The sequence below is a fragment of the Chenopodium quinoa genome, unplaced genomic scaffold (assembly GCF_001683475.1).
Source record: "Chenopodium quinoa cultivar QQ74 unplaced genomic scaffold, ASM168347v1, whole genome shotgun sequence".
Taxonomy (NCBI): domain Eukaryota; kingdom Viridiplantae; phylum Streptophyta; class Magnoliopsida; order Caryophyllales; family Amaranthaceae; genus Chenopodium; species Chenopodium quinoa.
In genome coordinates, this window is record NW_018744704.1 from 4,214,629 (window position 1) to 4,240,935 (window position 26,307).

Here is a 26,307-nt window from a genome sequence, read left to right on the forward strand (position 1 = left end):
TAGGAAGCTGAAAGTAGTCGTTAATATAGCCGTTTATGGCTGTTGGAAGAAAGTAGTCGTTTATAGTCGTTATGCACAGGCCGGGTCGGGCCTGGCGGGCGGGCCGTTCCTGGTCGTGCCGCGTGCCGTGCCTGATCGTGCCGCGTGTCGTGCCTGCGGGCCGTGCTCGCGGGCCAAATGACTGTGCCTGGGACCGTGCCGTGCCATGCTCATGCCGATTTCCGAAAATTTTGTTCACGGCACGGCCCACTGCTGGGCCACCGTGCCGTGCCGCCCGCGAGCCGACACGGCCCATGCCCACCTCTAGGCATAGGTTTAAAACCTAATGTCCCCTTAGGCCAAATTAAATTAAATGGGTCCATGTGAGGGGAAGTGTGAAAATGCACTATGACCCCATAATACATCACATGTGGCTGTATTGAAAAGAGACCTTACATGTGTAGGGGGGTGTTGAGGCGTCTTCCCAAACAACACATGTAAGTGTCCCACATTAAGAAAAGAAAAGAGAGTTAAACACTTTATAAGGCTAAGGTGCTACTCCTCCTATGGCCTTATGTTTTGGGATGGAACCTCCTTAGACTTGTAAAGTGAACTCTCTCTCATGATTGTGACTGTGGCCCAAACTCGTATTTAACAATATGAAACAAAGGTAGTATTTTATTAATCACTAGAAAAAAATGTTGCTCGAGTTATTTAAAATACAATGTCCTAATTGAAAAGATAAAAGTTAATGTTGTATAAAAATGGACGAGGTAGTATTCTAATATCCACATGTATATTTTCACTCGATCACTCTTTCTTACTTGATCCACATTATTTTTCTTACACCTATCCACCTGTTTACTCTCGCTAGATCTCGTCCTTAATACTTAATTGTATTAATACCATCAAGAAACAAAGGTACCAAATATATTGATGCAAGCAATACAAAACCCAAGGATAGGGATTTAATTATGTATGTAACGCAATCAGAAGAAAACTAGTAGGGCAACGTTCAATTAAGACTCGTGCAATAGAAAACCATTAGATGAGATTTTAATTAATTATGTAATGCAATGGTCTGAATAAGCAAAGAACTAATGTTGGATAAGGAACAATTAAGAATTTGGAGATCGAATTTGAAAAGTAAAACAGTAAACATGCTTCTATATCATTCTTCAAGGCATACCTTTCTTCTTTAATTACTAACTTAGCTATATTTCTTTCTTGGATACAAAGTATAGAACCTCAATGTACAGTATATATAACTACAATCTTATATACTTATATATTACGAAGTACTTTGTATATATTAGTAGCTCCGTTATTGCAAGAGTCTCAAGCCAGAGAATTTCAAAATGACATCCGTTCAAGAGAGCATTTACAACAACAAAGAAGCCGCTCCGACGAGGCTGTTCGGTCGGCTAAGGTCCATTCATGAAGCTCTTGGTGGTGGAGAAGGTTTGTCACAACTTAATCCTTTATAATTAACTATTATAACTCATGCATGATGCATTAATACTACTAATTACATACTACGTATTACTTCCTAATTTTTTTTTTTTTTTTTTTTGACAAGTATTAATTCCTTATTAGATGAATTAAGAAGGGGATCAGAATAACTACTTTTATTGATTAAAGGATGAAAAAAGTATCTTGAGCTTTAATAAAACGAAACTAACCCAAATCCTCCCAAACAATACGTTCTAATGCATAAAATAGTTCACACTTACGTTGTATAAATAATGTACGACGGATTGGAGCTTTAGATGGTAAGTTGTGGCATGATTATTTATTGTTACTTTTAATAGTATAAAGTGTGATGGGAATTCGTGTGCACATCTATATTTGTACTGTTATTTTGATGAAATATGTAGGCATGGAAAGGAAAAGTGAATCCACAAATCCCCAATAACTTTGGAAAATTTTGTATATATTAATTAGTTGATGCATATTTTTTTTGAAAAGTTTCTTTTAGTTGATATATTTCTTTTTTTGATTTTATGGAAAATATTTTTGTATACCATTTCTACTTTACCCTTATTAATTACCCTATATTATTATGGCACCAAGGCCCGTTAGACATAGGTCCCCTCATACCCAGTGCGAAATATTCTATTTGAAAGTAGGGGGTGAGTGAGATTTGAACTCATGACCTTTGTGTCACACTGGCTTTTAATACCATATTAAAGGAGCATCTTAACGAAAATCCTTAAGCTTATGATTAAAACTCATAATCAGTTTATATACTTTATCAATTAGTACAATCCTCTCCTATTTCCGGTTCTATAGCAATTGTACCGTCCACAATATCAGGTATCTCCTTGGTGGAAACATATATGGGAAATGATTGTACCTAAATACCGACATATTATGACACGAGTCTTTTAATACTGTTTTGCCAACACATAATTAACAATGATTAATAGACTGAAATACCGACATATAAAAATTATTAAAAAAATAGACATTAATAAAATATACATTCAGACGATTTAAATTAGATTTTGCATGACTATATTTATTATAAGTATAAATTACAAAGCTAGTCAATATGTTGAATTGTGTCACAAGTTAATACTTTGTATATCATTACTATATAAATAAAAGGAAAAATTGTCAAAATTAATACAAACTTTGAACGGTCCGCTAAAAATAAGTCAAACTTTTGATTATCTCTAAATAATACAAACTTTGGGGGTGTTCGCTATAAACAAGTAATTTTACTTGCAACCTGAATGATCGGTTAATTTTTTTTCTTTTTAATAAATTCGTTTAATAATGTAATTAACTTTTAATACCAACTTTAATTAACAATTAAAATATTTGTAAAGATTTTCTTCAAAAATAAAATATTTAAAAAAAAAACCATCTCCTCCACCAGCCACCACCACCGCCAACCTCCCTCACTACCCTCTAGCGCCGGCCGCGCCCAGATCCCACTCCCCAGTGCCGAAGCCGACCCCCCTCCCCCGCGCGTCACCCGCTTCCTCCTTCTCTCTTCCCCGGTGCAGCCTAAACCATCGAATCCCCTGTGGCCCCAAAATCCCTCCTCCCCCACCAACAACTGGATGACCACCCCCAAACCTAGCGGCGTCAGCCAGCTACCACGCCGGCCCGCCATCCATTCTTACCCCACCTTCGCCTTCCCCCTCTCTCCGAACCACCATCATGGAAACCCCATTCCCTTCCCTCCAAACCACCATAAACGTAATTCCCTTAGAAAAAACCACGAAACATCCCTGTCTTGCCCCGAAACCCGCAACCAGCCCTTCCCCATCACTGAAAACCCTAATCGCTAGGGTTTTAGGAGTGATGGAAGCGGCGGTTAGGGGTTTTCGGTGGTGGGGGATAATGGTTTTGTGGGTTTGTCATGGAGTTGGGGAGGGGAGGGGAGAGGTAGGGATGCGGGGATCGGAGCCACCGGTGCGAGGGAGGTGGCTGGAGCACCGGCAAGGGGTTGACGAGGAAGGGGTGGCTGGTGGGGAGGGGGTTGGTTTTTTTAAAGAAAAAAATTAGATTAATAATAATAATAATAATAATAATTAATATTATTTTATATCTTTTAAAAATTAAAAAAATTAGATAAATTTTTAAAAAAATTAAATTAAATCGTTAAAACAATGACACATGTCCTAAATATCTATTAATCAAGTCACCAACCGGTCATAACTTGTTTAAAGTGGGCACCCCCCAAAGTTTGTTTTATTTATAAATAATAAAAAGTTTGACTTGTTTTTGACGGACCGCTCAAAGTTTGTATTATTTTTGACAATTTTTCCTAAATAAAATCTTAAATTATATTGAAATTCTATATCTGATCTAGACATAAGCATAATAAGATAAATTATGAATTAATTTCCTGGTGTATATAGTATATTATGATACTCAAGTTTCTATTTTACATTTGCAGTGGCAGATATCTTGTTATGGAGAAAGCCAAAAGTGTCGGCAATTCTTCTACTCGGCATTACTATCATATGGCTTTTATTTGCGGTTATTGAATACAGTTTTGTAAGCCTTGTTTGTCACATATCCATTACTACACTGCTCGTGTTCTTCATTTGGTGCACTCTAGCAGAACTATTTAACTGGTAAATCATTTCTCCTATTGTTGTTTAGTTTATACTCCATATCATGTACCCACAACCAAATAAAGTACGAATATATGTGTTTTTTTTTTTTTTAAATGCACCATTTAAAAAGTTGATATTTAAAACATAACATTGAGATGATTCTAATATCAGCACATGATCATATTTTTGATTTAAACCAATGAATTTTTTTGGTTACTACTGTTATTTTTAAAAATTTGATTATAAAAATAAAAACAGACACTATATTATAGGATAGAGGGAATACTAGACATGTCAGACTACGGTCGTTTGATGTCCTTAAGTGATTAATAATAATATTATTATGATATACTCCTTATGATGTAGGAAAACTCCTGAGATTCCAGAGATCATGATACAGGATTCAACATTCAAAAATGTAGCCACTATGATTCATGCCAGAATAAACTTATGTTTGTCTATGTTACTAGACATTGCATGTCGGGAGAATATTATGTACTTCTTTATGGTAAGGAAACTTCATTATTTCATTTTTTATTTCAGAATTCAAAAAAAAAAACACATTATTTTTCTGGTTTATAAAGTGTGACATAATTTGGGTTTTATTTTTTTAATAAACAGACAATTGGATGTTTGTTGATGCTATCAATACTTGGCAACTACATTTCCTCCATAAATCTTTTGTTCACAAGTAAGATTAACATCAACTATTTTTTATTCATATATATTACAATACATATGAGGTTACTTGTAATTGAATTATTTTTGAAATTATTGCAGGCTATATTTGTATGCAACTATTGCCATTTCTATATGAGAAATTTGAAGATGAAGTAAATTATATAATTGGAGAAATATATGGAGAAATGATGAAATGGTACAAGATGTTTGATGAAAGCATCCTTGGAAAAATTCCAAGAGGTCCAAACTATGATCGAAAAACAAGATTAAAAGAATGATAATTTGTTCATTGTTATCAATTTCTATATTGCAAAGATGAGTGCCTATTGTATCTCCTAATTAAGATAAATTCACAAAAACATATCCAGGGGCATAAAGGAAAAAACACATTATTGTATAATGTATATATCAATATCACAAAGTTTTATATGCGTTTTTTTTAAAAAAAAAAAAATTCTTCTCTCTCCTCTTTCCCTCCCCTCTTTTCTTCTTCTCCTTTAAGATATGTCCTCTCTCCTCTCCTCTCTGATTTCTCCTTTCATGTTCTCTTTCAAACTTTCTCTCTCTAACGTGGTTCGTTCGTCGGTGGTGGTGGTTTTTGGTGGTTTCGTGGGTGGTGTATTTAATGCCAAATTCGACCATGAAAACTCTAGACTTAGAGTTTTCATGGCCAAACTAGAGTTTTCATGGTCGAATTTGGCCTTTTTAGCCATATTTAAAGTGAAATTCGAAGCCATTGTTAATTTTTAAGGTATTTGTTTTTTTCTTTTTTTTTTTTTTACGATTTGGTTGTGGATTTGGTTGGACCTGGGTTTGTGTTGTGGGTTCGGTGAATTGTGGTGGTGGCGTGGAGTTTAAGGCTTTGAGGTGGTGTAGGATTAGGGTTACTTACTTGGTTAGGGGTTACTAGGGGGGTACTTAAGTAGGGTTACTTAAGGGGTTACTAGAGGGATTACTTAAGGGGTTACTAGATGAGTTACTTGAGGGGTTACTTGAGGTGTTACTAGAGGGGTTACTGATGTAGCACCCTGCTGCACCGTGCGGTTGGCCACACCAGAAACTTGTTGTATCAATATATGTATATAACTAGCTTAAATAATGTACATGTACGGATAATACTAAGACTTTTCTTTTTTTTTTCCTTAACTCAAAGACTATTACAATTAAACTTTAATGAAATTAATTGACACATAAACATGTCTCATTTTTAAAATTAATATTACTCCCTCACTCCCTAATATTTTGCCCCATTTGACTTTTCGCGGTTTTCAAGATGCGTCTTAAAAAGACTTTATCTCCAGTTTCATACGAATGAGACAAATCCAACAAAATTTCATTTGACTTTTATCTCTTATGGATTAAGGGGTCGTTTGGTTGGGGCTAATAATCAAAGGGAAAGGAAATGAACTGACATCATTCCCTTTGTTGTTTGTTTGTCACTTTTTTTCATTTCCTTTACCCATTTTTATTTTTGAGTTTCACCCAAAGTAGTATCATTGATTTCTCACCCTCCTCTAGCCTTTTCCATTCCTTTTCCTTACCGCCATTAAACCACCATACCCACCACCCTTCTACTCAGCTCTTCGGAACTCGCCTAGCCACCAGACCCAGTCACTTCACCGGAACTCGCCATACCTCCTCCACTCCTCACCGGAATCCGTCGCACCTCTCCCACCGCTCCCCTCGAAAATATCTCCCATCCCCAGAAAACCTTCCCCCACCCATGCATAATCCTAGGAAACGCTCTCCCTCCCCTTAAAACCGTTGGTCGCCCCTCCCCTCACCCTCGAAACCCTAGCCGCTAAAAATATAAGGATAAAGAGGTTTGAACCCTCAACCTCTTATAACAAAAATAACTATTTAATCATCTAAGCCAATTATCAACTATGTTATTAATATGTAAAAAAAATTAAATAAGTGCGAATCACAAGGTTTAATTAAAAAAAATACTTAAAGAATAACTTAATTTTGGTTGAACTATAACAATTTCAATTTTGAAAAATCTTTACAAAAATTATCGATTGCATGTGTATAACAATAGCAACCTAAGAACTCAGACTACTCAATAGTTTCACTTAAAAAGGTAACACTTAAAAAGTCAAAATATCTCACTTCAAAAAAGTTAACTTTTTGACGTGAGTTTTGATTAAATATCTGTCTTAGTGCACGAACGATGCTTTAATCGTGTAATATACAATTTGTCATAACTTATACAATATATTATATGTATAATATTTTTTGGTGGGTAACGAGAATAATCCCACTAACCATGACCTCTCATAGGTAAGTCATGTGCTAAAACGCCTACCAATGAACTTATACATAATATCATTTGATAAAACAAGTTATATACGAAGTATTAGTCTATTCCCAGATTTTCTCGGTCACTTACCATTCATAATATTACTCGTATCAATAAACTTATGAGTAAATATTTTGAGTACCTATAAGTTAGATTATTCCCACATTTTCAATAGTGAGATTATTTTAAAAAGACATGTAAAAGGTCGGAATATTCTTGTGTATTTTTCCTTTACAATTTTTGTAAATCAGCTTATACTGGGTGTCTTCCGTGAATAAGATGGGTGAAAGTTGTATTAAGCAACTTGCTCAAAATCAGCTTTTATTGATCGCCTTTCAACAGTCACAAATCATCAAGCCAAACTCAACAATGGAAAATCTACACCCTCACCCAGAAATATATTTATGGTATTAAGCTTTGAGCACAAAATAAGGTAGCTGCAAAATCTCAAATACAAGTATTTCGCAGTGTGCACTCTTCACTCTGTCCGACTGCTATGGATGGGCTCTTCAATTCATCGGCAGCATTGTAAGGATAAGTTTTAAACATAGCCATTCGACTGAAGCTTTAATGGGGAGATGGCTTAAAAACCAAGAGGCCTTTTCACTTCCAATAACTAAGTGTAGAGAGCAGCATTTCTTTACAAATCTATAACTTTTATAACCAAGTACACAAATAGCACAGATATGTCACCAATGGATCAGATTATTCTGAATTATATAAATGTTGTAATCCCTAACCAGAAGCTGCAGAAAATGCTTCTAGGAACCGTGCACTGAAGTTCCTATAGATGATGAAGCTGAAAAGTATACATGAGTCCCAAAAATAACACCATTAAAAAAAAATTAGCATCTTACATATGAAGTTTTAAGGAAAATCTCAAAGCTTACCATAAATAAAATCTGACTCCAAAGGTTCAGGCCACATATTGATGTAGCACCTGAAAAAGGCAGCATGTTAGGTAACAAAGGTATGAGAAATTAACAGAATTCATTCGCAGCGAGATTGATCACAAAGAAAGCAAAGTACTTCATTAAAATTCCTTAGAATATTAATTCTTCCATTCACCTCAGACTAGCTTTGAAGTGAAGCAGCAAGAAAACAGAATACAACAGCATGTTCAGGAATCATTCTCCGGCAAAAAAGTAAACTATTTAACTCATAGATATAGAAAGCATGATCCAGTCGCAATTAAAGAACCAAGGAACTATTCTCCAGAAAGAGAGTGCGATTACCTCTTTCAGATTGACCCATTTCCATGCTTCGTTAGGCGTTCATACATAAACTAAACCATGCCGACCCTGTTAAAATATAGTAGGATGTGAATTTTCAAGATTCATTATATGCAAAATGCTTTAAATTTACTTAAAGCTTATAATGATTTTTTTCCCATTAACAAATTTGAAGACATTATCCTTTGCCACAGCGCTAGATAAATTAACTTCCTCAATTCATTGCAGCGCTAGATAGGCTCTGTTTGATTGCTTTCCTTTTTTCTCCATACTTGTATTCGGGGGGGGGGGGGGGGGGGGGGGGTGGGGTGTTGTTACAATAAGAAAACCATACCTTTTTGAAGTCTGTTATAATTGCCTCATAGAAATTGTTATCTTCCGGCCATCTTGTCCATACTCTTTTCCCAATATTCCCATAATTATCATTTTCAGAAGGGTCATTAGCACCAAAAGTGCCTCATGTACTACGATTGGCGACCTGAGGTCTTCCTAGAGGAGCAGGAAAGGGTATGGCAAAGTCTGCAGAACAGCAAGCTTCCATGAGAATGGAAATTAAAACCATAAAACAACAGAGTGATTAGTCAAACAAGCAACTAATTGTAGTACATGGGGAAATTTCAGAGTGTCACTGTGTAGATCTACTTGAAGTAAAATAAATAAAATGAAATAAATGTTAATATGTGCATACATGTTGTATGCCCAGTAATAATTAACAAAACAAACAAATGATATGTTACTCTTTTATAAGTTTTATAACTAACAAAATTTCCACATTACAACAAAGCCACCTCTACATTTCAACCTGTCAGCATTTAGCAACCACGGAACACTACATTGCAGACCTAGCAGATATAGTAGCACATGATAAATTTCTCTAGTTATCAAAATCTTTGAATCCAAAAACTTACTAGTTTTGTCTCTTTGGGTCAGGATCCTAGTTGGCCTCTTCTGAAATTTTATGAAGATGGCTGCATGTTAGGATGCAAGGTTGGAGATGGTGCATCAACAGATAATTCGACACTGACTGTTCTGTTATCTGTTTCTTATGCGATGCTGAAACAGTTGGGCTAGGTACAGATTCATGAACAGGTTGTGAAGAGCTAAGCATGCCTGTTTACCCCATTTGCCGTTCTCCACTCCCTGCGACCCTGCCAAAGTTAATATAAATGGTTCTCGTCAACAAACAGCATCATCATCATCAAATCACAATTATACCTTATACATTGAAAACATGTTTTACAATGATGATAAAAAAATATGTCAAACCTTATTCTACAAATCATATAATCACTGTTCACCCTGGATAGAAGCTCCCTATATTCCTCGTCTGACACCCGCAGCTCTTTCCCTAGTTCCGTTTTCAAACTTTCCTTCTCCTACTAAATAGCAAAATGTGTTTAAGACAAATGCATATAATGATTCTGAACATAATTATAAATTTGCAACAGCTAAGTACCTAAGAAATGGCATCGGAATGAGCCTTGAAGGCCCGCAAAACTGAGCAGTATGCATCTTGTTTAATAATATGGATTTGTGTTTCCATGTCATTATTTGGCATCCTTGGATATGGCGCAGGGGCAGCAACTGCAGATCTCCCATTCCCAACTACATGTGCATTTCTTGCAAATCTATTTTGATGAGGCGGTGGAAGATCATCATCCATCACTACAAGAATTCCAAATAAAATCAATATTTGAATCGACCTTATAAACAAACGAGAACTGACAAAAAAGACAACAAAACAACAGAAAACATCCTTCAAATGGAATATTGAATGGAGAGAAAGTTGAAATTAGTGGGTAGGAAGACGCAAATTATTTTTATACAAGATAGTTTTCAACAGCAAAGACATAAAAGAAGTTAAAATATTGATGCAGCGCTTTACAGAATACGAATGGACCCCCTCTCAGTGATTATGATGAAGATAAGAACCATGACAATGAAGACAAATGATGCAGCAGATACGATGGATTGTCTAATTTAGAATGTTATCTTTACATATCTTCTAGTAGTAGATTTATAGTTCCAAAATTATAATCTTTATGTACCAACAAACAAACCAAACATATAAAAGAAACAAAGTGAACAAACCCAAAAACTACTGCAGATTCAATTTAGCAGCCATTTTAGCCAAAAATAATCCTTTAATGTAGTTGCATTTTAATAGCCTAGAGCCCTAGACTTATATTTCCACAATTATAATCTATGTCCAAAAAAATAAAATAGATGAGATTTTTGGCTCTGTAATTATACATAGTTAAAGCAACTCAAATAGTCAAATAAACCACCTAAGAGCCCAAAATTGACTATACAGACAGTTATATCAAAGACAAGCAAAACAAAACCTCACCACCAAAGCACCAAACTCAAAGCGGCAAGCGAAATCTCAGCCGGCATAGAAGCAACAGCAACCTTTTTCTGCAAAACAACCCTTTTAGTCTGAGCAGAAAATAACTCCTCAGCATCATCCCCATCAACAACGGAAACATGCTGTGGAGGTGACTCAATTAAATTCACAACAATTCGTAAATTGCGAAATTGATATTCAACGATCATAGAAAAAATCTTACCTCTGAAGTTGCTTCCACGGAGAAGAAAGTTTAGAACCCGCTTCAATGGAGAATTAAGCGTTTTGTGTGTGTGGGAGAGGGAAGAAGTGAGTTGAGCAAAATGAGTGGAAGAGAAGCAAAACTGGAAAAGAAGAATAGCTAAATTGCTGGCTCCCTTAAATGGCTGACTCAGTAGATGAAATTGAAATGAATTAATGTGTATGTCTTATGAATAGTATATTTCATTGACTCTACACCCAAGCCACAATTTATCAGAATGTTTGTCTTATTCCCACTTTTTAATTGGTAGAGATAAGTAGATTACACATCATGAATGGAAAAAAAAAAAAAAGAATGATATCACCAGGGATTCAAGCCAATGTGCTAAAGAAAAAAGGAGATGAGTATACTGAAGATAGATCTATCTATTATCCGTACTCCTACAGAGCGACTTTACAGGTCTTAAAGAATCTCCTACCTATTCATCCTTACACTGGCGGGAAGTATACATTTATTCTCTTATTCCCCTTGAAAGCAATATGTCTCAGGACAAACAGCCAACCTCAGAACCAAGCATGCCTGGTGGAGGGGAACTCACCTTGTGACTTTGAACCAAGCATGCTTGGTGGAGGTGGTGGGGAACTCACCTTGTGACTTTGAACCAAACATGCTTGGTAGACGTGGTGGGTAACTCACCTTGTGACTTTGAAGTCACAAGTTCGAGCCCCATCACCTACATTTGCTAGAGAATAGGGAATTCCCTTACCTTCCCCCTCTACTCTACTCTAAAAAAAAAAAAAAAAAAAAAAAAAAAAACAAAAAACAAGTAGCCAGCCTCAGAAATAACTAGCTTATTCACATAAAAAGAAGATGCTCTAGGGAGACATTGAATTAATGATGGGGAAAACTTTATGGCCAAACTATGAAATGTAGGTTATGGCCAAACTTGATGATGTCATTCCTCTGTGAATTGCCTTTAGCAATGTGACAAACTTGCATAAACTTTCTGCAGAAAACCACTTCAACTTCCATGTCATGGCTCCTGGAATTGTACTTCCATTCTTAAATCCAACTCTCGGTTTCATCATGTCAAGTATAGGTGAAAGACAGGATATTGGGGAGTTTTCTCTAAGAGTCAACGTCACACTCAGGTTCTCTTTGGCTTCAATGACCTGAAAACATCAGAATATTAATAAGCAAGATCACCTTGAACCTAACATAATAGTAAGGTAATCATGCCACAAAAGAAACCACACATCCCTAACCCGTTACTATATCAAACACCAGTATTCTTATCTGGCAAGAGATTGAGAGAGGTGTAAGACAAAGGATTTGCACTACATAAAAAAGGATACAAAGGCTCCATCTCAAGGATCCAAATTAAACTATTACACATGTAGTAAATTGGGCTTTCAACCATCAGAATCAAATTAGTCAAAACAATCTCAACGCTAAGTGTTTTCACATCCAGAAACTTAATTCATATAATTTGATAATCATGTATAAATTACCATCTCAGAGACATTAGCAATGGAACAGCAACTATCAAGCATGAAATAAGAGGTGGCATCTGCATGTGCTGAAAGTGAGCTGAAGTGAAAGATATCCTCAATGCATACAACTATATGTCCCCCACTCACAAAAAGAGATCTGGATACCCACTCTGTTTCTGCCAACAAAAAAGAAACGGGACTTCAAAGAGAGCAATAGATTTACAGAAAATGAAAGTAAAGACAATGAAATAAGCCTCGAAGTAATAAATCTTGACAAAATATGATTAACCACTTGGAAATAAAAGAAACAGGAAAAACAGGTAGCTCGTCAAATTTACAGGTTTAGAGCATAAATTAAAAGTTCATAACCTGTAACTGCAAACACATGCCAAGAATATAATATGTCTTTAACAATCTTATTGGCAAGAGGCAGTCTTTTTAATACTTGCAAAGAAGTTGAACCTCATTGGAACAATAGGTGTAATCTCATTGTCCACAGATTGTCCTATCCAACTCAACCCCAAGGACATTGAGGCAGAATATGATCATTAATGAAAAAGAAAAGGAAAAGAAATGTAAAACGAAAGAATATTACAATCACATGGTAGATTTATGAGGACATTTAAGCACTACCTGCACAATAGCCTACTTACTCTCAGCTACAAGACAAGTATGGAAAACTTTAAAATTACAGACAATGAATTTGCATACACCGTTATAACAAAAGAGCTCGAAACTACTCCCTCCGTCATGAATTATTAACTTTCGTAATAAGGTTGTCTTGTAATAAAAAAATTTAAAAAATAAATTAAGTAATCTATTTAGATTTAAAACAACTTTTTTAATTCCATCAAATCAAATCCTTTTGGATTTTTTGTGAGAAACTACCTAATAAAACCCAAATTTTGTGAGAGACTACTTAATAAAAAATGTTGTAAGAAACTACCTAATAAAAAGCAAAATGTCGTACAATACTATTTATGGCCAGATTTCCACTATTGACCTAATTTTCCGGAGTTGAATCACCTCAAAACACCCCCGAAACCACGCTTTCATCCCCAAAACCAATACAACTCGCTTTAAAAAGCCTCCACCAAGTCGAAACCACCCAAAACTACCACCTCTTACCCCAAAAATTACCATATCGTAGCCCGAAACTACCCCCACCAACTCGGAATATCCCCCAACCACCAAGAAAATAGCCTTAAACCAACCCTCGTGGTGGTTTCGGGGGTGTTTTTAGGTGGATCAAAGCTGGAAAATTAGGTTATCGGTGGAAATCTGATTAGTGGTAGTAATCTACGACATTTAACTTTTATTTGGCAGTTTTTTACAACATTTTTATATTATGTAGTTTCTCACAATATCTGGGTTTTATTAGGTAGTTTCTCACAAAAAAATCCAATCCTTTTCTCTCTTCATCTATATTCCCATTCCATCCACATATGTTTATTACAATATATATAAGTAATCTAGCAACTAATTCATAACTTTTGCATCCAAACCCAACACGTAAAACATTAAGAGACAAAGAAACTATTTTTTGGAGCATCTATATAATTCTTACGATCCACTTAACAGCCGGTAATAATTAACGGTTTTGAGAATATATTTGAGTGTAATTTAGCAAGAAAAGTAATAATATAATGTCCAGTAATGCCATGTAATCTCTAAACTTATATTTTCCATTGTATTTTTCCAATTCACCAAATGCCACTCTCAACAGAAGGTAATGAACAGTAAAAATGATTTATGAAGAAAATGAGATACTTGAGGTGAAATAGCATGATATTGAGCCTTGATACATAACATTTTCTTATGCAACACAAATTCATTTCCCATTACCTTTTATATATTAATGACTACCAAATGGGTTGTAAGAAGTTGTAATAGTTTACTTTATCACTTATACATGCTTTTAATGAGACAAACAATTAGTGATCAAAGATCAAAATTTAACTTATAAGGGTGACAGATCCCCAACAACTTTGAAAGTGAAGAAGTAACTTCAAGTCCTAATGTCTAGTTTAATAATTTCTTTTTTGGAGATAGGTTATACAGTTAGACTATCAAGTATCAACCTAAGGACCTTGTATTGTCACCTATATACAATTTTGTTTTCTTGGATGCAGGTCCATGAAAATCCCTAAGATGTTAGAATCATTATCACCTTTCAGTGTGTTCACCATGAAAAAAAGGTAATACCTTTCAGTGTTTTCACAAAAAAAAAAAAAAAAAAAAAAAGGGTAACAGTACCTTTCATTGTACAGATAGATGTTGAGGCACAAGCCCAGGCCATGCATCTTTTGGTGTGAGGCACACACTGAGCCACACAAATTTATTTTATTTTCCAGAATTATTAACTCTTTTATTCAGTGTGCCTCACTTCAATTAGGCAGACAAAAGCGCAGGGAAATTTATATCACTTTTTAGTGCCTTGAAGCCTGTTTATGCATTGGCACCTTTCAAAAAGACAATCTGTGGGCAGCAACCTTATCCTACGGGGAGCTGTTATTATGACATGTTGGGATCCAGTGCGACAAAGTCAGTTTTTAAGGAAGTAGCTCCTTCATTTTCTTTCTTGTTTAGTCATCACTCCTCACCCTCCTTCCCCTGTTTTATGTCCAATCTTCTACCTTCTCTAACCCTCTTTTTGCTCAATATGTGAAGAAAGGAGGGCTCCATCAACCAAGGCACAGGTTTTTGATTAGGAAACCATTTCCAATTATTATTAGCATCCTCAAAAGTTAATTTTGGTTGTAGTTAATAGTAGGACTATAAGTGATTGCATAATCCTAGAAAACCAAATACAAACTATTAGATTTTAATATAAGCAACGCTTAAATAAATGGCAATGTTTGTGGCTTTTGGTTAATTAGAGAGGGAAATGAGGGCAAAATGCAATAAAAAAAATTGAAAAAAAAAATCACTAGCTAACTATTTTTTTTTTTTGGTAGATGCAATTGGAGTAAGGAAGGATATGAACTACTGGGACTTATTATTGAATGAAATTGTAGAATACTCTCCCCTTTTTTTTTTTACACAATTTGACATTCACAAATGTAATTACCATCATTGATCATAGTGGAATGTGTTAATAGTGAAAATAGGGCAAAGTGTGTAGATTGAATATAGAACCCCTAATTTATGAAAGGTCTACTATTGGAATATCGTCCACTAAGCATATAATGTATGATGTACTCCAGCCCCCCAAAAAAATCAATTAAATAGCTACTATAAGATGAGATTCAATGTATTAAAAATTACAAATGCACACCAACTAAATCCTCTTCAACTGACATTGAAAGAAGGAAATAGAAATATTAACATTAATGAAAGAATGACCACGTTAAGGAAAACCAAACAATGTTTTCATCAAGTTCAACCCACTAATTCTGCCTTCTACTAAATTTCATATATTGGTTACTGTCACTTGGCAAATCCAAAGGCACATAGCTTTTACAAACAATGCTGCTCACCAGGATAAAGGTAATGAAAATGGAAGTTTAACATTGGTTACTGTCACTTGGCAAATCCAAAGGCACATAGCTTTTACAAACAATGCTGCTCACCAGGATAAGGTAATGAAAATGGAAGTTTAATATACATGTTTGGACCCCCAGTTGGGTAATAGATGCATGCATGTATGAGATTGAGAGAGGACCCAGGGACTTGATCAAGAGAAAGTGCAAAATATATTAAATACCAATTTGGATAGTATCAATTCTGATTATTTCATAAGACCTTGAATTAGTTCATATAGAATATAACCTTGAGTTAGTTCAGATGGAATGTATGAATGTACTGAAATGTTATGAGAAAAAGATACAGTGAGGGAAAGAACACAAAAGATATGCCTGTTACCTTTGTGCCGAAAAAGAACCATACAATACTGGTAAATGCTGATTCCCAAGTTTCCACATATTTGCCTATCAAACAAGTTCAGCTGAACCTGATCCAAACTGCAAATGAAGTTTTCAATAGTCATAAGCATTCCTCCTTAAGATCTGTCCAAATACTGAGCTTATTTATAGATAAAAAGCATAGACTAGAACTTTAACCTCCTAACAGAAAATCTATTTATTTCTCCTGGCGCAATTAATCCTATCATGAAAAGTAAATGCCTAGTTTTTTCCTTGCATCTTGTAATCAACAGATACGCAGTATCCTCATCAATAAAAACCCTGCAAAAGTAAAGAGCAATGGCTCTATTAATGAGAAAGAAACACTACAGTGCATAAAGAAACAGCTAAGAGGACACTAACCAGATAGCCAGAAGACCCAACCCAACCGAAACCTCTCTCACGTCTTCAACCTTGTGTGAAGTCAATAGACTCAAGTTATTACCTAAACAAACCCATGTGCGAAACAAAAAACAGCACATAAGATATGAGAAAACCATCGAAAAAGAGATCATACCACAGCAAGTCTAACCTGACCCATCATGCATGCCATCAAGAAGAATCACATACAACTTCCATTCACTGCTTAGAACAACAGCTACCGGTCTGCAGTTGTCAATAAAATTTGAAGTTGAGAGGTTCAAAAATTTTGCAGAATGTCTGAGCACTTTGAAGGGTCAACTTTGTCAACAGAAGACAAAAATATATGACCAAGAAAAGAAGAAATTCAAGGCTTACAATATATAACACCAGGGAAAGGAAGAAAACATAAGCAATGAGACCAATAAATTTATGATACAATGCAAAGGTAAGTCCTAGAAGAAGAAATAATTGTTAGGTCGAAGGCCCAAACGGCTGATATATTTTGAAGATATCACAAATCACCTCCAAACACATCATGCAGTGACTTGTTATGGAATCTCGTGACAGTTTAGGATCTAGTAAATCCATAAGATTATGGCTTACTGCCGTATGTATAGAAGTTCAGACTTCAGCTAACCAAGTGTTGTAACTCATTACTTGATGTAAAAATATTTCCCAGTGGCAATCACTCAAGTAAAGCATAGGACTAAAGGTGAGTGGTCATGTGGGAAAGCTTCCACGCCACCAATTCATGAATAAAAGGGCCCACAATCCATGTATGCCACATGTCACAATTTAGTGGTAGTTGTATGGTTGGCCCTTAGGGTTAGGGCCCTTCTTCCATCATATCCAGCCACAACAAAATAGGGTAAAGAAAGAGGTTGTAGCTAATACTTAGTCCTTCAATGAAATTAGAACAAATAATGGAAAACAAGTATTGAGGCTTGAGTTGTTAAATCTTACATATGGCTATAAATATGGATATTACCTTTCGTTCCACATGGGCTTCCTCTCAACTACACCATTGCAGACAATGTACTGCTTGCAAGTCTCGTGAATGGCAGTATCTGCAACAAGTGAATTGAAGTAATTTTCAATATGGTCACCAGTTTTCGAAACTCCATGCTTTGAGTAAGCTAGGATTCCACCAGCCTCATCATGTGCAGGTGCTGAGTTCACCTTTCCATCAGCTCTTCCAATGCAATATATATCATTCATAGTTTGGTTCTGTTGCCCATCTTTAACATCAGCTTTGCAGGAACTTATGCTATCTGACAGTGAAACAACTCTTTTTTTTGGTTTTCTTTTAGAGATTTTCTTTTCATGACAATCATTAACTTGCTTATTGGAAGTGATAGCATCTTCATCATTGTTTCCAAGAAGAGGTTCATCACCACAGAACAACTCTATAGAACTATCAAGTACGCCAAGTTTACTCGTGGATTGCTGCGTATGAAGATCAAGTGAGCCCCATCCTGGTCCTACCTCAGGAGCAAACTTCCAATTGATACCTCGAGTCAAACCCTCTTCGCCAGTATATTGGTAACTTTCAGGGTATGGTGGCCCACTTTCAAGTCCATCCTCGTCATCACAGCTAGTATTACTGTCAGAGGAAGCAGCAGATAAGGACTCAGCAGACACTTGTAAAAACTCTTCCTCCAAGTACTGACGGCGATAAAGAATATCCTCCTCGTAGTGTGGAGGTGATACTGGGGTTCCAGAGAATGGCGTTAACTCCTTAATACTTTTGATGGCAGTCAACGGTGTACCATTAACACTAGCATTTAACTCATTGCCATGCTCACTGATACCAGGTGTAACAGAGTTGACATCTGCTATTTGTAGATGATTTTTCCCCTTAGGCAAATAAAACTTCAGAAGATCTTCATCTAAAGCTCGTGCAATTGCTAGAGGTTTTGTTTCCACATATTCAGAAGCAGAATGATGCCATTGATAGCCATGATTGCCAGCAGAAGAACTAGCAAAGGAGCTATTAGTTTTCTCAGCATTTGTACTCCTATCATCTTCTGAATTTATGATCGTGTCTGATATATATTCCATGTACCTTGAATTCTCTCCAATGTGCCTCCAGCTAGATGTCTCTCTTGAATTGCTGTTACCAAAAGCCAGTGCGGCCTGGCTACTCTTTATTTCATCAACCCAATTCTCAGATCCCTGATCCATCCAATCCTTGAATTCCTCCAACCATAACCTAGAACGTTCTTTTTTCATAAACTCAATTCTGTTAATCAAACTACTTAGTTCACCTTCTTTATCCGAAACATCCTCCTCTCCCCCGTGCATATCATTATCACAGGACACTGAATCTTGCTCAGAGAGCATGTTCATCCCAAGCTCTTCATTTTCTATGCATGCAAGGCGCGAGAGCTTCTTCTGCAAACAGAAAGACAAAAATTACCACTGAATATTGATCAACAAATATAGCAGACATGTATGGTATTATCCAGTACAAAACAAACAGTACAAGTCTACAAGAAATACAGTACTCCCTCTGTTCCTTAATTACGTGCATGTTTGAGTTTTTTCATGGAATTAAGGAAATTGGAGATTCCTTAAATCGCATGATTAGAAGTACAATGGTGCATTTGGGGTTGATGAGAGAGATAGAGAGGGAAAAAGAAAAGGTGGTTGGACATTAATGAAAATAGAGAGAAATAGAAAAAAGTGTGGTTGGGAATTGCTGACATAAAGCATCAATAGTACAAAAAAGGACAACAACTCATCAAAAAGGGAAGATGGAAGGAATTAAATAAATTGTATGAGGGTAATATTGTCAAAAGAGTACATGCTTTAAATGGAAAAATTGTGAAACAGGCACAATATTTTGGGCACCCCTAAAAGGAAAACAGGCACATAATTAAGGGACGGAGGGAGTAATAAAATATATTCACAATTCCAAGAAGTGTTCAATAGCTTACCCTTTTTCCATCTATAAACCTTTCCACTTCATTGTCTTCCCTTGCAGGAAAGTAAAATCCATAACTTGCAGGCCTTCTGTGCCTCCTTGCAATTATTATATGCCTCTTCAAAAACTCTCTTGTGCTCATTTCTTTGTCGTCTAATTTCACCTGAAAGAATACGATTCATGAAAATTTTAGGAAGCACTACATCATGCTTGGATTTTGAATTGCATAGTCAATTTCTTTTGCCCTGCCAAACAAATTAAAAAAGAAAAAAGAAAAACAAAGCTGAAAAAAATGCCTGAAAGATGCTCTAACACCCCAAGGAAACAGAAAGCAGAACCTACTTTTTCAGGATGAAGGAAATGGCTGAAAACTTGTGGCCGATACCATCGAGCACAACAGAGAGGATTCCCTTCAAGCCAAATATTTTTTAAAGAAGGAAGGCCTGAAAGGACCTCTAGCTCCACATAGTTAGAGATGATGTTGTACGAGACGTCAAGTCCTTCTAAAGATTTCAAATTCTCGATCCCTCGCAAAGTAGTCAATGCATTGCTCCTTAAAACAAGTTTTAATACATGGCATGTTACCTGCATAATACAATAGAAAAAAAATTTAATAAATAAATAAATTAGAAGTCAGTTCCTCATGGGTTGAGCATTAAAATTGCTTTGCTTGTAATTGCAACACAAGATGTTCTCCGAAAACCTTATAGCTATGTTATTGTCCAGCCAATCTGGGTCATTAAGAATCCAAGTGAAAATTGAAAGACAACATACACTTTCAGAATCACAACCAACCAAACCAAATTTAAAGACATCACGCAAAAGATGCAAAAAGATTCTCAATTTCAAAAACAGCATCAAAGCTGAATGCAAATTGAAAAGAACCGCTTTGTCATTGGCCTATTGTCAACCATACCAGATTGAGTGCCATATATAATGCCATGGGCTGGCAGTTCATGGGTTGGGAAGCAAGTTTGGTGTGTCAAAAAAAAAGAGCATTTCACCGGATTGGGATGGCTTTGACTGGGTCCATGGGCCACATTATTAGTCCAGGCCCACCCACCTTCAGAGCTGGGTTGTTGGTTCAGTACCGGGATGTCACCCCATACTCAATTGACTTGACCTGATTGATCCAGGTTGAAACTTGGCCATATATAACGTATAAGAAATTCCATTTTGGGCCGTCCTTTAGAGATTACCCCATTTCTCTATATAGTAACATGTCTCCACCATTTACCCCACTTGCATACACTCAAAAATATAAAATATATAAATAAATAAATAAATAAATATAAACAACGATACCCCCATCCAGTCATACACTTGCAAAATTTTGGAATCAGCCTTAAAAAGCACATTTAGCCTTGGTGCAAATGAATAGGGGCGGAGGAAGTAACATCAATTGCATGGAAACAATTGGACCACAAATCCAACTGAAAAACGGATTACTAGTTTTAAATATCTAAATGTAATCTCAAGTCCCTCAAAGGCGTCATAGCAGGTACAAGGAGAAATTAAAGATACAACTCAATCTAAGTGGGTAAGTTAAGTTGAGACAAATTCTAGAAATTATTGCCATCAATTGTTAGTTAGGAAACTAAGTATATTGCCAAATAATCATCTTCTCATACGCACCAAATACAACAAACTTCTGCATTAGGTGATCCCTTCATCCTAGCCTTAGATTGAACAAAATAAACAATAATAAAATGTGAAGATGAAGTTTTACTGACTATTTAATAGAAAATGGCAATGATGAAAGAAAGTCAAAGCTTTGAAGCATTCAAGAGTCTTTGATTCTATTCTAACCAACAATCTAAAAGCTAGCAGATATAGTATATTAATATATATTCTAATACCAATATTACCTAGATTACTGCTGTAAAATACTAATATATTAATATCAACACATTGAGAAAATCACAGTAGTAACAAGACAACAGAAGCAATGATTAGGTAACAGTTAATAGTCGGTGAAAGCATAATGAGCTAAAAGGAGCTGCAATGGCTCATTCCTTAGAATCAAACCACACATGCAAACATATTCCTTAATAACTTAGGGTAAAACCCTATACGCACAGAAATACAGACAGTTGCCAATTCTATTGGGATGCTTCTTTTAACTCAGATTCTACTAGCAATTCTCTTGTGATATATAATCATGAAAAGTGGATAAGAATCTCACTTTTCTAATTTGATTTAGCTTATACTACGTAGATTATATAGATGAAGGAAGAAACTCAAAATTCAGTCTCACCACATATCTAGCAAAAAGGGGTTGAGTATCTTCAAGGTGAAGGAAATGATATAAACAGTTTAGAAATTGGGAAAAGAAAAAACTATCTGGAGTTTCACTGATATTCAAGCCATTCTACCAACTACACTTACCTCACTAAATGATGCAACTGATCGAAGCTGATTAAATCCCAGATCCAGGTGCATTAATCTTGTGCACTTCCGTAGATTATCAACTTTTGCAAACTTGTTTCGGCTAAGATCAAGAGTTTCAACAGCTGGAAGAAGTTGCAATGACTCATCCATAAGAATCAATCCATTACATGCACAAGATACAAAAGATAACCGGATCCATTGGGGTGATTCTTTTATGTCAGCAATTCTACTTGCAAATACATGACGTAATGCATCCTGAAATTAAAAAGAGAAGAAATTGGATCACTGTGCATGACCATCAGAGCACCAGCATATAACTTGCAGATAAAAAGTGGACATTGAGGAGAGGCGAAATCAGATAAAATCCATAGATAACATGATTAACTTAGTAAAGACACAACTTAGAGAAGAAAAATAAGAATACTTGGTTAGGTTAATCATAGGAAGGTATCATAATACATGTTGTCGTAATGAATATTGAGCATACATTCAGTATGGAATTTTATACATGAATATCCAAGGTAACGCATTTTATTAACAAACCTTTACTTTTCTTCAATGATTATCAAAATCACTCAAAGGCAAGTTTCTAGCAGGTGATGGTGACCCATAATCAAGAAAAATTGAAAAAATACTAAACGTCTAATGGTATAAATGCATGGAAACAAAACTTGGCCGTCCAGTAATGGAACAGGTATTTAGCGACGGGTTTACGAGAGACCGAACCAAAAAACCCCGTTTTATAACAGCAAGTCCGAAATCGCATCCAATGCGGTGCATTTCCCGTTCCATGACATTGGGATTTTTTAAAACTCATAGTGTATTTATAATAGTGTTGGCTATAATATGGTATAAATACAAATAAATGAGTCTACAAGCTAAACATTTTACTTATGTGATTTTCAAAAATAAAATAAAAAACATGTCGCGAAACCCGCGATCTATCTAACCATTACAAGCCGATCCCATGACAACGCGACCAAGCAAGTTTATTGGAAAACCCTCTCTCTCTCTCTCTCTCTCTCTCACACACACACATTTTCCAAATAGTTCAATGCAATGAACTAAACTTTTTCAATTTAAAAAAGAAAAGAAAAAAAAAGAGAAAAAAGCTACAATAATTAAATAATCGTGCAACGCATGAGGTTGCAAGGCTTACCTATTTTATATTTAAACAAAGAAAGTCAGGTGGGATCTTGCTAGATTTGTCTTGGTGTATATTTCCATAATATTATCTTTTTAAATATAGTAATGTTTGAAGCTATGCATTGACAAGCATGAAAAGAAAAGTGTTTCATCAAAAACTACGGAGGAAGTATCAAACAAGAAATTTTAGAGAAATGGTAAGAGAATAGTGAGTTGTGTTGAGGAAAATAATATCAGAGGACAGCAATAATAAACATATCCATGATATATAGTGAAGAGGACATAAAGGAAAATTCTTTATAAGACCCAATTACATTGTTATTGGATCCTATGGGTTACAATTTAGGCTAATGAAAAACAAACTTAAGTCACTTGCATGTTTGGATGGAAGAAAGTAGTGTGCTTGCTGCCACTCACACGCCGGTCTAAGGGATATGTGTCACCTTCAAGGGCGCCTCATGAGGAGGATGTCACTCATTGGGTTCGATCATTGCTTCATCAAACTACCATGTTTTGTTTTCAAGTATTATTCTAAAGTTTTGCATAAAATTTTTACATTTCACTATATAGGTTTTTTTTTTTTTAAAAGCATCTAGGAGGCTAGGATTTGTTTATTTTTGGTGTCTTAGACATGTGTTAAGAGTCCTTAAGTTAGGTTTGTTAGTTTTAAACCTGAATTTGGTTCAGTTAATCCTAAACTGAAAAGATTACCTGCAAGGCAAAGTCAATTAGGCAAGTTGGGTTCGGGCTTTTCCTAATCTTATTAGGAGTCTCAATTAGAATGGCGTAGACCTCTATATAAAAAGGACTAAGTGTGTAACTTTGACACACAATTCAAAATTAAGCTCATAAAGGTGTCTCGCTATTATATTCTTGTGAATCAAGTTATAAAGGGAATTTCCAAAGTAAGAGAGTTGCAACAAATTTCAAATTGAACAGCAAATAAGCTGCAGTTTGAAATAAGGTATTAAAAAGCACTATTTAGTCCGACCCAATCTAGTTCAAGACAGTAAATACTAAGATTGGTGGCACTTGGTCCTAGCAAACAATTTCATTTATATCTGACCCAATGGAGCCACCCCTTTTAACAGCATTCCACACATAAAACATTTAATCGAAGTAAATCATTTCGAATCCACGATTCTAATCGAAAACTCGACAATCTGTGATCACTTAACATCCATGAACACCTATAAAAACATTCTAAATTCAAGCTAAATAAAATGTCATACATCTAGAGTAAAATTGAAATTGAGGTGAGACAAACTTACAGTGGAATTATGACAAATAAGTTTCTCCAAAGTATGTCTCAACTCAAGCAAACCTTTAGCTGCAGAAATAGAAAGATCACAACCACGGAGCTCCAAAACCTTCAATCTTCCGAAAGCAAGCAGCGACAAAGGCGTCGGATCCCTTGAAGGGGGAGGCAATACGGAAACAATCTTCAACGACGAAAGACGACACAGAATCTTACGGAGCTGCTCCAGAGCCCGGTGATCACCGAGATCGGATACGTAAGCGCGAAGATAATCAACCGGAGCTCCGGCGATCAATCCCTCTAGTTCACTAAGTGCTTCCAATCTGGATTGAACATAGTGAAGACCAACTGGATTCAGCTTCAAAATTAGGGTTCCATCGATTAATCCCCCTGCATTTTTTGCCACGAATTTAACTAGGGATTCAAGGTAACGATCACCAGTCACAATCTCCATTGATTGGAGAACAATTTTTTAGGAATTCAAGGTTGTTTTTAGGATTGATGCATGATTAGAAGCAAGAATTTGGAATTCCGAAAGAAGTAGGAATGAATTTCGGAAATGAAAGAGTGAGAATTCAGAAGAATATAGGAAGAGGAGAAAACAATACATGCTTTCAATATACGGTGAATAGGAATTGGAGAAACCCGGTGCAAATGTTTCTTCTAATCTCGTAGCTCCGAAAGAGCATCTACAGCGGTTAGCTTCGGCCTAGGGGTGAGCAAGACCGGGTACCCGGTCAAGTTGAAGGAAATTGGAACAGGACCCGGTTAGTACCGGGTCAAAAATTGGACCCGGTGTTGGAATCGGTCCCAACAGACTCGGAACTGGTCCCGGATCCAGTCAGAACTGCTTCCAAAACCGGGCACCCAGCTTATCATCATCAAATTGGATCGCGGCGATATGGCTTCGACCAAAAAACAATCTCTGACTTTGAAATCAAATCTCATATAATCATATCTCTTAAAATCAACCTCAAAAGATTAGCTAATCACTAACAACGTTGGATTTATTTACAAACAAAGCAAAAAAAAATCAAAGAAATAACTCAAATTACTAGCAGAGTAGCAGATTCCTTTTTGTATGTTTGCATGTTTATTTGTGTATACATGTGCTTTCATCTAATTGTTAGCATTTACTTACTTTAGTTACATTTGTAGAGATAATTGAAAAGAGAGGAAAAAAAAAAAAGAATTACAATGAGACTAGCTAGGAGATGAAAGAGATTGAATGGAAGTAAGAGGGATAAGAAGGGAGGATAAAGATAGGGGATTGATAGGTGAGACAAGGATAAATAATTTTTATTTCATGTTTGGTAAGTATGGAAAAAATTAGGAATAAGTAATAAATTTATAAAAATACCCTTACTAACTTCTACCATTTCTCCTTACCCTTTTAATTTCATTAAGGATAATTTGGTCTTTTAAAACTCATTTCTTATCTCTTCCCTTTATACCACCCCCTTAGTTATAGAAATGGAGGGATAAGTGGGTGTTTTTATCCCTATCCCTAACCCCCTTTTAATCCCCATCCCTCTAAACAAACACTACATTTCTTCTATCCCTATTTTTTATCCTTACCCACCCTTTTTATCCCCCTAAACAAACACACTCTTAGGGTTTGGTAGATAGGGTTTAGTAGTAAGAAAACAGTATATTATTGGATTATTGGGCTTAATAAAAAACATGGGCTGCAAACTCCTATTAACTCTCATGGTCTAAGAAAAACTAACATATAACTAGTTAACTGGGTACCCATCGGGTACCGTGTCCAAAAACTTAAAACTTGGAATTAAAATTGGAATTGGTTGCAACCGGGTCCTTGTTTTTGGAATTGGACCCGGACCCAGTTGAACCAGTTCCAGTTCTGGACCCGCTAGGTCTCAATCGGTTCTGGTTTCAGAACCGGGTACCCATAAACAAACTAAGGTTTTGTTTAGTTCAACTTATTTTTTAGGAAAATTTTGAAATAACTACCTTTAAAATGCATTTTTTTTTAAAAAAATAAACTA

General features: G+C 35.8%; 2 protein-coding genes across 3 annotated transcripts; one reads left to right on the top strand and one right to left on the bottom strand.

Annotated features, from left to right (window-relative positions):
• Positions 1–1,292: 1,292 nt before the first annotated feature.
• Positions 1,293–5,104, top strand: LOC110702832 (reticulon-like protein B9). Its single transcript, XM_021880575.1, has 5 exons — positions 1,293–1,440; positions 3,893–4,073; positions 4,422–4,563; positions 4,677–4,746; positions 4,836–5,104. The coding sequence occupies exons 1-5, from the start codon at positions 1,338–1,340 to the stop codon at positions 5,012–5,014; spliced, it is 675 nt and encodes a 224-aa protein (XP_021736267.1). The 5' UTR covers positions 1,293–1,337; the 3' UTR covers positions 5,015–5,104.
• Positions 5,105–7,408: 2,304 nt separating this feature from the next.
• LOC110702932 lies at positions 7,409–25,835 on the bottom strand. 2 transcript variants are annotated; one of them, XM_021880694.1, is made up of 19 exons: positions 24,312–25,835; positions 21,892–22,149; positions 19,846–20,088; positions 19,517–19,666; positions 17,566–18,971; positions 16,747–16,820; positions 16,578–16,659; positions 16,374–16,496; positions 16,177–16,274; positions 12,331–12,488; positions 10,841–11,991; positions 10,621–10,688; positions 9,727–9,935; positions 9,537–9,646; positions 9,179–9,418; positions 8,605–8,789; positions 8,274–8,339; positions 7,929–7,978; positions 7,409–7,837 (listed from the first exon to the last, which is right to left on the bottom strand). In XM_021880694.1, the coding sequence occupies exons 1-11, from the start codon at positions 24,750–24,752 to the stop codon at positions 11,740–11,742; spliced, it is 3,285 nt and encodes a 1,094-aa protein (XP_021736386.1). In that variant the 5' UTR covers positions 24,753–25,835; the 3' UTR covers positions 7,409–7,837; positions 7,929–7,978; positions 8,274–8,339; positions 8,605–8,789; positions 9,179–9,418; positions 9,537–9,646; positions 9,727–9,935; positions 10,621–10,688; positions 10,841–11,739. The 2 variants fall into 2 exon arrangements, with proteins under 2 accessions (XP_021736386.1, XP_021736387.1); XM_021880695.1 differs by having other exon boundaries at positions 9,537–9,649.
• Between the last annotated feature and the right edge of the window lie 472 nt (positions 25,836–26,307).

Coding starts and splice junctions, on each gene's coding strand:
- LOC110702832 (XM_021880575.1), top strand. CDS start 1,338: ATGACATCCGTTCAAGAGAGCATTTACAACAACAAAGAAGCCGCTCCG. Junction 1,441..3,892: donor AGCTCTTGGTGGTGGAGAAG/GTTTGTCACAAC, acceptor TTACATTTGCAG/TGGCAGATATCTTGTTATGG. Junction 4,747..4,835: donor CATAAATCTTTTGTTCACAA/GTAAGATTAACA, acceptor AAATTATTGCAG/GCTATATTTGTATGCAACTA.
- LOC110702932 (XM_021880694.1), bottom strand. CDS start 24,752: ATGGAGATTGTGACTGGTGATCGTTACCTTGAATCCCTAGTTAAATTC. Junction 20,089..21,891: donor CAGTTGCATCATTTAGTGAG/GTAAGTGTAGTT, acceptor TGTATTATGCAG/GTAACATGCCATGTATTAAA. Junction 18,972..19,516: donor GGTTTATAGATGGAAAAAGG/GTAAGCTATTGA, acceptor TTCTGTTTGCAG/AAGAAGCTCTCGCGCCTTGC.